The sequence below is a fragment of the Macaca thibetana genome, chromosome 1 (assembly GCF_024542745.1).
Source record: "Macaca thibetana thibetana isolate TM-01 chromosome 1, ASM2454274v1, whole genome shotgun sequence".
NCBI lineage: Eukaryota > Metazoa > Chordata > Mammalia > Primates > Cercopithecidae > Macaca > Macaca thibetana.
In genome coordinates, this window is record NC_065578.1 from 32,533,105 (window position 1) to 32,545,542 (window position 12,438).

A 12,438-nucleotide genomic window follows, 5' to 3' on the forward strand; every position below is an offset into this window, starting at 1 on the left:
ATACCCATTTCTCTATTTTAGGGAAATTTTCTAGTTCCAGTTTTTACATACCACAAATGGCCTTGTAATGGGAACAGCCTTTATTTAAAAATGTTTGACTCCCTCCATATCTTCTTACGACAAAAATTGTTAGAAATGTAATTAATGGGTCCAATCATTTTCAAGCATCTTGATACAAATCGCCAAATCGTTTTCCCAGAACTGTACCATTTTAGAATTTGGCCTTCATGGCTGAAACCGACCTGCACTAAGTGTTATCATTTAAAGACACTCTTGAGTTGATAGTGTAAGTGGAAAATGATGTTTTGTGTTTACTTTTTTTTTGATGATTGCTGAGAAATATTTTTTCCTTTGTTTGTTGACTGACTGTACTTTGGCTCCTGGGAAGTCTCTGCCCCTATTTTTGGTTCAGTTTAGGGATATCAGTCTTTTCCCTTTGTTTGTAGGAGTTCTTTATATATTCAAGTTATTAATATTTGCCATTTAAACATTTCCCTTTAGTCCATGGTGCTTTATTATGTAAAGATGAATAGACATTTCCTCTTCCCTGACTACCAGACAAGTCTGAGCCTTGCATGACAGTATGATGCAATGCCATTAGGCTCATCCTTGCTAAGGGTATGTGCCCATCCATCCTCCTGGCTTCCATAGAGAGGTCTGCTCCTTACCAGCCAAGTGCAGCTCCACGCCACTGTGGTCAATCATGGTGGCATTGACCTTGCTGTTGGCAACTTGGAAGCCAGTCACTCTGAGCATGGCTGGCTGCTTCTTCCCCTGGTATTCATAGGCCCCTTTCCACAGGGAATTCTTGGCAAAAACATCACCAGGAACTAGAGGAATTGAGAAATAGAGGTGAGGAGGACTTTGTGTATGCTGCCAGAATTGGGGTGACCTGATGACTGATCCCAGCCCACTCACTGGGATTGTTTCCTTTCCCCAACGTCTAACGTGGGGAGGGTGGTAGAACGCTCTGGCCTCTTCTCCTCTTGTGTCTCAGAGTGGATGGGTGGAGGGAACTGAAATAAATATCCACTCCCATGTTCATTGCAGCATCATTCGCAATGGCCAGGATAGGGAAACAACCCAAGTGTCCGTGAATGAATGAACAAATAAAGAAAAGGGTATATATACATACACTATGGAATACTAGACAACTTTTAAAAAGAAGGAAATTCTTTCATTTGCCTCAACATGTACGAACTGGAGGACCTTACGTTAAGTGGAATAAGCCAGGCACACAAAGACAAATATCATATGATCTCACTTACATATGGAATCTAAAAAAGTTGAACTCATTGGAGTAGAAAGTAGAATGATGGTTATAGAGGCTGGGGCAGAGTGGAGGGTGATGGGGAGATGGTCAAAGGGTACAAAGGTTCCATTAGACTGGAGGTATAAGTTTTGGTGATCTACTGCATGTCATGGTGACTATAGTTAATAAGAATGGATTGTACATTTCAAAATTGCTGAAAGAGTAGACTTTTTTGTTGACATGGAGTTTTGCTCTTGTTGCCCAGGTTGGAGTGCAGTGGTGTGATCTCAGCTCACTGTAACCTCTGCCTCCTGGGTTCAAGCAATTCTCCTGCCTTAGCCTCCCAAGTAGCTGGGATTACAGGCATGCATCACCATGCCAGGCTAATTCTGTATTTTTAGTAGAGATGAGGTTTCAACATGTTGGTCAGGCTGGTCTCAAACTCCTGACCTCAGGTGATCTGCCCACCTCGGCCTCCCAAAGTGCTGGGATTACAGGTGTGAACCACCATGCCCGGCCAAGAGAGTAGATTTTAAATGTTCTCATCACAAAAAAATAACTAAGTGAGATGATAGGTATGTTAATTAGCTTATTTATTCCATAATGTATATATATATATAGAATAATATCACATTGTACCCTATAAATATATGTCTATTATTTGTCAATTAAAATTAAATTATTTAAAAAGATATAGACAGGGAACTAGAAAATGAGGGAGAGAAGAAGGAAGAAGAAAAGAGAAAAGGAGAAGTGTTTAAGAGATGGAGAAAGGGAAGAGGGGAGAAGAGAGAGAAAACTGACATGTCAGTATAGCATGGTGAATCGGAACATGGGCAAGTGAAGTCAGACAGACCCAGAGTCTAATCTTGGCTCTGTCACTTATCAGTTCTCTGATCATGTGCAAAAGGCTTAACTTTCTCCCTGTAAAGGCTATGCCTGTATTCCTATAAATGGTGGCCATCCCGTCTACCTTATCGGGGTTATTGTAGGGGTTAAATGACTAATGTTGTAAATTGTATGTTATATGATATTGCATGTGTAAAAGCGCTTAATCGGTGATAGCTACTAAAATTGTCATTCATCCTTGTAATCATTCTCTATGGCAATTATTATGATCTCTATTTTACTGAAGCTTAAGAGGCGAAGCTCACTTGTCCAAGGACACAGCTGGTCAGTGACCAAAATGGCACTCAAATTGAGTTTCTGATGGCAAATCTAGCCTCGTTTCCTGCATAATACACATGCTAATGTGATAAATAAAAGTAGAAGGTTCATAAAAGGATGTGATAGTCTCTAAGAATCTGGCATTGGCCAGGCCACATCTGCAGTCTGTGTCCAGTTCTGGATGTGATACTTGGAAAGACCCCAGACCTATCTTAAACTGTAACCATTTCCAGGAAGCTCCCCAGGCATGACCTGGGTCGATGTGTTTGTATGACCACACACTGGCCAGTCCTATGCCAGGAGGGGCTGTAGTAATTAACAGTTCCAGAGCTTCCAGTTGGAAGGCACTAGCTCTTTCTTCCAGATGAAGTTTCTGCTTCCTTCAGGCTCACTTTCTTCTGAAGTCTGCCTGGGCTGGAGAGGTGGGTAGGGAAAGCCATCCAGATCTATAGATAGTTTTCATGGCCTTCCTCTAGGCACTCAGCAACTCTCAGCAACTCGTGTTTTCTGGCTAACTCTGTGAAAAAAGTAACACCAGTTTCTTGAGCCAATGATCTGGACCATACATACTCAAGGCTTGGGTGAGCGGTGGCTCCCGGGCAGTATTGATGGGTCTCCCACTGGGCCGGACCTCTGCTGGGGAAAAAGAGTGGAAGAAAACAGGTTCAGCTTTTGGTTCATACTCTGTTGGAAAAATAATGGCCACCTGTCTGACCTTAGGTCAATGGGTTCTTTGAGATCTTGCTTTGGACTTACTATTTTTTAGACCAGGAGGTGGACTACTTTGATGGTCTGATGATGCTGTGGATCCCTCTCAGAATAAAAACATATTAAGAGTTACAAAGGAAGTCCATTTTATTAGCTGGAGTTATTAAAATAGTAGACAAGACATTAGCATATAGTGGTATATGTGATACTTTATCACTATATTAAATAATGGGATCTAGCAGCGAGTCTAGAAATGACCATAATCTTGAAGTAGTCAGGAACATGAACAATATTTCATGATATTGGTAGCAACGGGAATGTAAACAAAAATCTCTTCAATTTCTATGGGTGACAAAGTCACAGGTGCTAACACTCCTAATGGTTGTTGTCTACGTTCAGAATTAAAGGAGCTGCTACATTCCAGTAAAAAGTAAAGGAAAATAAAGGTGTACATTTTCCCATTCAAGTGCACAGACTCCCTGAATGCCCTCATTGAAAACTTTGGGGAGGCTGAGGCGGGAGAATGGCGTAAACCCGGGAGGCGGAGCTTGCAGTGAGCTGAGATCCGGCCACTGCACTCCAGCCCGGGCGACAGAGCGAGACTCTGTCTCAAAAAAAAAAGAAAAGAAGTCCTGTCCTCGACTGTGCTTTCCTTCCAGATGCCTCGCATGAAGGAGGAACTTCTACCCATCAACAGTGAGCTCTGTGAGCCCTGGTGTGGGTTGCAAAGGAGTGCATTCCTCCCTTGGAATGATGAGATTAAGACCAAGAAGCCCTCACAGGCAAAGCAAAGGCAAAAGCTCTGGGCCTGAGCCAGACAGCCAAGGTTTACGTCCCAGCAGTGTCACTTAATGACTGTATGACCTTGACTAGTAACTTTACCACTCAGAGTCTTTGCCTCCTCATTTGAAACATGGAAAAAACTAAAACATACTTCACAGGTCTGTGCTGAATAAATGAGGTTATGAACAGAAAGTCATGGTCAGTAAATATTGATGTCTTTTCTTCTTTTTGCAGAGAAACAATAGAAAATCTGCCTTGTTGCCATTAAGGGTGGGCTTCCCACTGTCTGCCCTGGCGGGGAGCACAGCTTTAGCAAACCTCCTTCAACTCTGGAGGTCAGCCTATGGCTGAGTATACAGAGTGCCGTGGAGAAAGTTTCTGCAGTGACTCAAGGCAAGTGTACTTCTGAACAGAATGCTTTGTCGTCTTAGGTTTCGTAAGAGGAAGGGAGCAAAGAAGGAGAGAGCATCTTATGTGTGAGGTACTGTGACAGGCACTTCTTCATTTACTCTGCTCTCAAAACTCTGAAGTAGAGATTATTGTCCCCATGTTACAGCAGAGAAACTTGTTGAGAGGCAGAGAAATGAAAGGGCTTGCTCAAGATCATAGAGTAACGGGTTGAATTCAGCTGCATCTAAAACATTATATATTTTTAAATAAAAGTAGCTATAATAATAGATTAAAATATTTAAGAATAAGTGTAACCAAACAAATGCAAGACTTGTACACTGAAAAATATAAAACATCTAAATAAATGGAAGGACATCACATGTTCATTGATTGGAAACCTTAATACTGTTCAGATGGCAATACTCCCCAAATTGATCTACAGATTCAATGCAATTCCTGCCAAAATTCCAGCTCTCCAGTTTGCAGAATTTGACAAGCCAATCTTAAAATCTGTGTAGAAACAAAAGGCAAAACAATAGGCAAACAATCTTAAAAAAGAACAAAGTTGGATAATTGATACTTTCCAATTTTTTTCTTTTCTTTCATTTAAAAAAATATTTTTATTTAGAGACAAAATCTTGCTCTGTTATCCAGGCTGGAGTGCAGTGGTATAATCATAGCTCACTGTAACCTCCAAATCCTGAGCTCAAGTGATCCTCCCACCTCAGCCTTCTGAAGAGCTAAGACTACAGGCATACACCACCACTCCTGGCTAATTTCTTCACTTTTATTTTTTTGTAGACATGTAGTCTCCCTAGGTTGCCCAGACTGGGACACTTGCCAATTTGAAAACTTACTATAAAACTACAGTAATCAGGGCTGGGTGGTAATGGCATAAAGACAGTCATAGAGATCAATGGAATAGAATAGAGAATCCAGATATAAACTCATACATTTATGGTCAAATGGTTTTTGACAGGAGTGTCATGGCAATTCAATAGGGAAAGAATAGTCTTGCCAACAAGTGGTGCTGGAACAACTGGATGTCCACACACAAAAGAATGAGTTTGGACTGTAACCTAATATCATAAAAAATTAATTCAAAATGGATCAAAGACATAAATGTAAGAGGTAAAACTATAAATCTCTAAGAATAAAACATAGGCATAAATCTTTGTGACTTTGGATGTGTCAAAGTTTCTTAGATACGACATCAAAAGCATATGCAACCCCCAAAATAGATAAGTTGGATTTTATCAAAATTAAAAACACTGGTGCTTCAGAGAACATCAACAAGAGAGTGAAAAGAAACCCCACGAAATGGGAAACAATTTGCAAATCATGTACCTTATAAAGGCCTTGTATTTTAGATAGAGAAAGAACTCTTTCAACTCAACAGTAAAAAGATAAATCAGTAAAAAATGGACAAAGTATTTGAATAGACATTTCTCTAAGGAAGACATACACATAAAAAAGTGATGAGTTGCCGGGCGCGGTGGCTCAAGCCTGTAATCCCAGCACTTTGGGAGGCCGAGGCGGGTGGATCACGAGGTCAGGAGATCGAGACTATCCTGGCTAACATGGTGAAACCCCGTCTCTACTAAAAATACAAAAAACTAGCCGGGCGTGGTGGCGGGCGCCTGTAGTCTCAGCTACTTGGGAGGCTGAGGCGGGAGAATGGCGTGAACCCGGGAGGCGGAGCTTGCAGTGAGCCGAGATCACGCCACTGCACTCCAGCCTGGGAGACACAGCGAGACTCCGTCTCAAAAAAAAAAAAAAAAAAAAAAAAAAAAATGATGAGCACTATTAGCCATTAAGGAAATATAAATCATTTTTGCACAATGATATAGGCAACAAAAGCAAAAGTAGACAAATGAGATTACATCAAACTGAAAAGCTTCTGCACAGCAAAAAAAAAAAAAAAAACAAAAAACAAAAGAAACAACAACAACAAAAAAACCCAAAAAAACAAAAAACAACAGAGTGAAGAGGCAACCTATGGAATAGGAGAAATTGTTTGTAAACCATACATCTGATAAGAGATTAACATTTAAGGAACATATAGAAGGAACTAAAACAACTCAATAGCAAGAAAATAAACAATCTGATTTAAAAACAGGCAAAGGATCTGAATAGACATTTCTCGAAAGAAGACATAAAATGGCCAACAGGTATATGAAAAATGCTCAACATCACTAACCATCAGGGAAATGCAAATGAAACCCACAATGAGATATCACCTCCTACCTGTTAGGACTATTATAAATAAGATTAAAGATAACAAGTGTTGGTAAGGTGGTGGAGAAAAGGAAACTCTTGCACACTGTTAGTGGGAATTTAAGTTAATACAACCATTATGGAAAACAGTATGAGGGTTCCTCAAAAAATTAAAAATAGAACTACCATATGATCCAGCAATACCATTATGGAGTATACATCCAAAGGAAACAAAATCAGTAAGTCAAAGAGATATCTGCACTCTCAGGTTTATTGCAACATAATAACCAAGATGTGGAAACAACCTGAGTGCCCATCAGTGGATGGATGGATAAAGAGAATGTGGAATATATACACAATGGAATACTATGCAGCCTCAAAAAAGAAAGAAATCCTGCCATTTGTGACAACATGGATGAACCTGGAGGACATTATGTTAAGTGAAATAAGCCAGGTACAGAAAGACAAATACTGCACAATCTCACTTATCTGTGGAATCTAAAATAATTGAACTAATTAATAGAAGTAGAGAATGGTGGATACCAGGAGCTAGGGTGGGGTGGTACTGGGGGGTTGGAATTGGAAAGCTGATGGTCAAAGGGCACAGAATTTCCGTTAGATGGGGAATAAGTTCAAGATCTCTTGTACATCATGGTGACCACAGTTAACAACAATGCACTGTGTACTTGAAAATTACTGAGAGTAGATTTTGTGTTCTTCCCACAAAAAATGGCAAGTATATGAAGTTAATGGATATGTTGATTAACATGACTTTGCCACTCCACAATGTATACGTATATCAAAACATCATGCTGTACACTCTACATATATACAACTTTTATTTGTCAATTAAAAAATAATTAATTGGATGAAAATTCAAACAATAAAAAACACCACAATGAGATACCACTTTATACCCACTGATGATAGATACACTGAAACAGGGCAGACAACTGTTGGGAAGGATGTCAAGAAACTGGACCCCGAGCCTTTGCTGGTGGGAATAACATGGTGCAGGCACTTTGGAAAACTTTGGCAGTTCCTCAAAATATTACACATAGAGTTACTGTTCTCCTAGATATGTACCCAGGAGAACTGAAAACATACTAAAACAAAAACATGTGCATGTATGTTCACAGAAGCATTATTTGTAATAGCCAAAAAGTGTGAACAACCTAAAGAGCCATCAACAGGTGAATGGATAAACAAAAAGTGATGTCCGTATGATGAAATATGATTCATGCATAAGAAGGAAAGAAATTCTGACAGATGCCACAACATGGATAAATCTTGAAAACGTTATGCTAAGGGAAATAAGCCAGACACAAAAAAACAAATACTGTATGATTCCACTAACATGAGGTACTTAGAATAGGCAAATTCACAGAGGCAGAAAGTATGACAGCAGTTTCCATGGGCTAAGAGAAGGGGGAAATGGCAATTATTGTTTAATGGGTATGCAGTTTCTGTTCAAGATAGTGAAAAAATTCTGGAAATGGATAGTGGTGATGGCTGTGCAATATCATAAACATAACTGATGCCACTGAATTGTGCACTTAAAATTTTATATTATGTATATTCTATCACAATAAAAACTTAATAAACGTACTTCAATAAATGTACTTTATATTATTACCATATGTGGAAAACAAAAGAAATTTACAAGCGATACAATGAAAATAAAACACCGTTAGTAAGTTCCAGCTCTGATACAATCTCTGACCCTGAAGGCTTCCCTCTGAGTGGCAGGATAGCAAAATAGTCATAGATCCTAAAGTTAGACCATCAGGGTATGGATCTTCAGCTCTTAACCTTTCTCAGCTGGGGACCTTGGACACATTAATTAACTTCTCTGTGCCCTAGTTTCCTCATATATTAAATAGCCTCATAGGATCTTGTGAAGATTAAATGAGTTGAAACATACAAAGCACTTAGCACAATGCCTGGTATCTGGTAAGGTCAGTGCCTATCAGAGAGTTTAATGCTATTCCAGCACTGAACTAATCCTTTATCCTTAATCCTTTCTCTCAAGACTGGACTCAGACATCACCTTCTCCAGGAAGTCCTCCCTGACTTCTCCTTTCCCCCACTTTAGTGCCCTTCCTCCTCATTCCTACAGCATTTGGCACATCTCCATGTTCCTCCAGGCACTCCAGATATAAAATCTGATAATGTGTCTGTCTTCCACATGGCAGGGTTGTGTTTTTTCCCTCCGAATCCCTCATGCTTAGTGCAGGCATGGGGCCTCATGAACTCTCAATCAATAGAGAACGAGTGAATGAAGAAGAGGGGAAGGAGGTCTGGGACATCCTCGTAACCCCAAGGGACCTACAGGCGGGTGCCGTTTTATCAAGGGTGTAATATGCGTAATGCGTCACTCCAGGTTGGTGGAAGAAAGCACTTTCCTCTGTCCGATGATGAAGTGCGATCCTGTGAGTGTTTCAGCCGAGGCAAAGGGGGCAACCCTTGGGGTGGGTTGAGTATGCACCTTTTTAGACTGCTCTCTGGTTTGCTCTTCTAGACCCAAAACCTTAGAAAATCAGAAGCAGGATCCAGCTCCTGGAAATGCGATTCCTTCCTTCTCTTTTTCCCTCTTTCAGCTCAAGCTCAGCTGGCACCTTCAGCCTCCCACCCTGGAGAGCTTCCCCGAGCAGGCACACTCACCCAGGCAGATGGGCGGCTTGCCTGTCCAGCTGCCATCCGCCTTGCAGGTGCGGTGCTCGGAGCCACCCTTGAGGGAGAAGCCCTCCTGGCAGGAGTAGATGAGCGTGTAGCCCATGGAGGGCAAGTCCAGGGCCCCGACGTTGGCATGCATTGGCGTTTCTGGCTGCCTGCAGTGGTGGGCTGGATGAGAGGAAAGACCTCATTGGACCGGAGGAGATTAGGGGCTTCAGGGGCCCTTTTGACCATTCCTCTGTTCCTAGATAGAATATCCTCTTCCTTCCCCTTCTAGTCCCTTTCATGCCAAGCATCCCCGCTCCCTAATCCTCTACCCTAACCCCAAGCTCTGTGTCTAGAGGAATGGCCAAGATGGAGATCATGTGGATATCGGCTTGGTTGACTCTGGGCATGGGGAACCTAGCCTGCAGCACCTCCTGACGGGTAAAGGGGTAAAGGGTCAAAAGCTTGATCTCTCCACCCTGAGGCCTGGCCTTGTAGTTGTTAGTTTTTGCTGCCACTGGATAGTTTTTTCTTTGCTAAGGCATAGGGACTGCCTTCCAGTATCAGAAAGGCTTTTGTGTGGAAGTCCTCTGTGAGGCCCTAACGCGTAAGGACTACAAACAGACCGATGTCGGTTCACATGGGGAGTTGTGAGCTCCCTGTCATTCAGAGGATTCAAGCATGTCCCAGATGCCCAGCTGGGGCAAGAGGAATTTTTCTGGGATGTGGGTGAAGTCTGCACTCACGGACACAGTCAGGTGGGATTCCACTCCAGGTCAGGTTTGGGAGGCAGGTCCTGGTGGTGGAGCCCTGAAGCAGGTAGCCCTTTTGACAGCGGAAGAGGACTGTGCTTCCAACCTGCGGCAAGGACACAAAGTCCCATCGGCCCCTTCCTTCCAGCAGTGCTTCCTACATCTGTCCTTTGACCACTTTCCCACGGCCCAACTCCTCCCCTGCTGTGGCCTGCAAAACTCTTTTTCTGATTCTCTGCCTCGTTAAATTTTCTTCCTCCTTTGACGCAGTTGATATGATGCCTGCTCCACAAGGCCTCATCTAATACCCCGAACAAAGTTATAATATTACACTCTGTTGTGGACACAGTGCCTGATTCAGAGTCAGAAGACCCTGGATCCGAGTTCTGGCTTCTGCATTTACTCAGGACAGGCTGTGTGGAACTCTGTAAACCTTAGTCTTCCTAAGGATAAAGTGGGGATGACCATCCTTGCCACAATCACACTGGAATGTTGTGACACTCAAATGTGATGGCGGATTTGACAGTATTTTACAAAATGTGAAGAAGAGTGTAAATTAATTATCGTGTGTGTGTCCCTTTCCTCGATGAAACTATGAATTCTTTAAGGATGGGAGACTTGTCTTTACAGATATGGCCCCCATAGAATCTGCTGAATGAACTGCCACCCTCCCTCCCCTCTCCGCTCAGTTATGTTCCCCGTCTTAACCCCCCACCAGCCCCTCGCTGTACAACTCGACACTCCCGCAACTACAGTCTCCATCTCTCCCTACCCAATCCACTTGGTGTAATGTGGCTAGATCTGTTTCCTACACTGCAACTTGGATTATACTACTTCCCAGCTCAAACGCTCATGTGTCCCTATTACCTACTGGAACATGGGCAAATGCAACGTGTAACTCTTAATTTCCACTCCCTTCTTCCATGCTGAACACTTTTTATCTTGGATTTCATCATTTGACTTAACAAATGACACCTTTATCCATGCAGTTGTGCAAATAAAAATCCTCCAGTCATCTTTGATCCCTTTGACCCCACAATCCATCCCATCAATGAGTCCTCTTGGTTCTACCTACAAAACATATCCTGAACAAGCGTTCAGGATCACTTCTCACCTCCTCTTTCCCTGAAGTCATGACAACAGTGTCCTCCTTGTCTAAGTGCTTCTATTCTCAATTGCCTGAGTCATATTTCAAATGAAGAATCAGATTGTGTCACCTTCAAATGGCATTTTAGATAAAATCCAAAATACTTATCATGGCTTCAAGGCCCTGCAGGACCTGTCCCACGCTGCTGCCTTTGCAAAAATTATGTGATAGCTGACATACACAAAGTAATATATGGAACACATATAAAGTATAATAATAAAATGGACATTTTAGATTGAATCCACATGCAACTTAAGCGCTAGAACGTTACGGACATGGTTGTAATGTCCTAGGGCCTCTTTCCCTGCTCTGTTCCTCAACACTCCTCCTTAGTAAAGGCGGTCTGGAAATTTGTGTTAATTTCCTTGCCTTGTTAAAAAACGATCCTATCACATATGTGCATACATATCTCTAAACAATTTAATACGTTTTTGCTGGTTTTAATATTTATAAAAGTCATGTCATGCCACCTTTGCCACTTGATAGTATGTTTCTAAGATGCATCCATGTCATGCAGAGCTGTAGTTCATTCATTTTCTTTGCTGTATAATAATCCATCATGTGACTATATCCACAACCTTTCCTGTTTCTTGGTAACATGTGCAAGAGTGTCTCTGGGATATGTGTGCAGAGGTGGAACTTTTGGGTCATAGAGTGTGTGAACGTTTAACTTTACACACCAGGACCAAGCTGTTTTCCATCCTAGCCTCGCTCCGGACTACATTTCCTTCTCCTCTCTCACGGGGCTGAAGACTTGCTAGCTGGCCTGTTTTCCACTCCCTTCTTCCATGCTGAACACTTTTTTGTCTTGGATTTCATCCCAGGCTGCTAAACACTTCCCTCAGCACTCCTTTGCACCAGCCTTTCGTTCAGCCAGGAATGTCATCCTGCTCTGCACAGGGCTAGCCCTTCTCATCATGGAGGCCACAGTTCAAATGTCACCCTTCCCTAACTACCCTTCCTAAAATGGCAACCCACCCCGTTCACCCCCTTCATATCACACTGTGTAGCATCTAGTGCTCTCAGAAGCTAGCTCGTTTATTTATTTACCATCTTCAGCCAGGTAGTTCCCTTCAAACAGGCCCCCGGCCTGTCCTGTTCCCGCTGTATTCCTAGCACCTAGAACAGTTCAGTGCCATAATAAGCACGTGCCGAGTGAGTACAGACCGAGTGAATAAGTCACATTACTTGACTAGATCCCAGCCTGTCATGTCCAGGTTAGTCTGATATTTTCCTGGGCAAGTCTTGGACTCCAGCTAATTGTCCTGCCTTGAACGCACCCACACTTTCCTCTTCTTCCTTTTCTCTGTTCAATGTATCCCAACCCAGACTGTCCAGGTTCTCTCCTCCCAAAGCTCATC

The 12,438-nt window shown here is 42.2% G+C and overlaps 1 protein-coding gene across 1 annotated transcript in view; it reads right to left on the minus strand.

Moving 5' to 3' along the window:
* The window catches only part of CSMD2 (CUB and Sushi multiple domains 2), a 653,486-nt gene that overhangs the window by 10,124 nt on the left and 630,924 nt on the right, over window positions 1–12,438 (minus strand). The window contains exons 64-67 of the mRNA XM_050747220.1: window positions 9,925–10,036; window positions 9,182–9,361; window positions 2,990–3,052; window positions 669–830 (exon numbers count right to left, since the gene is read on the minus strand). Coding sequence (XP_050603177.1) covers window positions 669–830; window positions 2,990–3,052; window positions 9,182–9,361; window positions 9,925–10,036 — 517 coding nt within the window. The remainder of the gene's footprint in view (window positions 1–668; window positions 831–2,989; window positions 3,053–9,181; window positions 9,362–9,924; window positions 10,037–12,438) is intronic.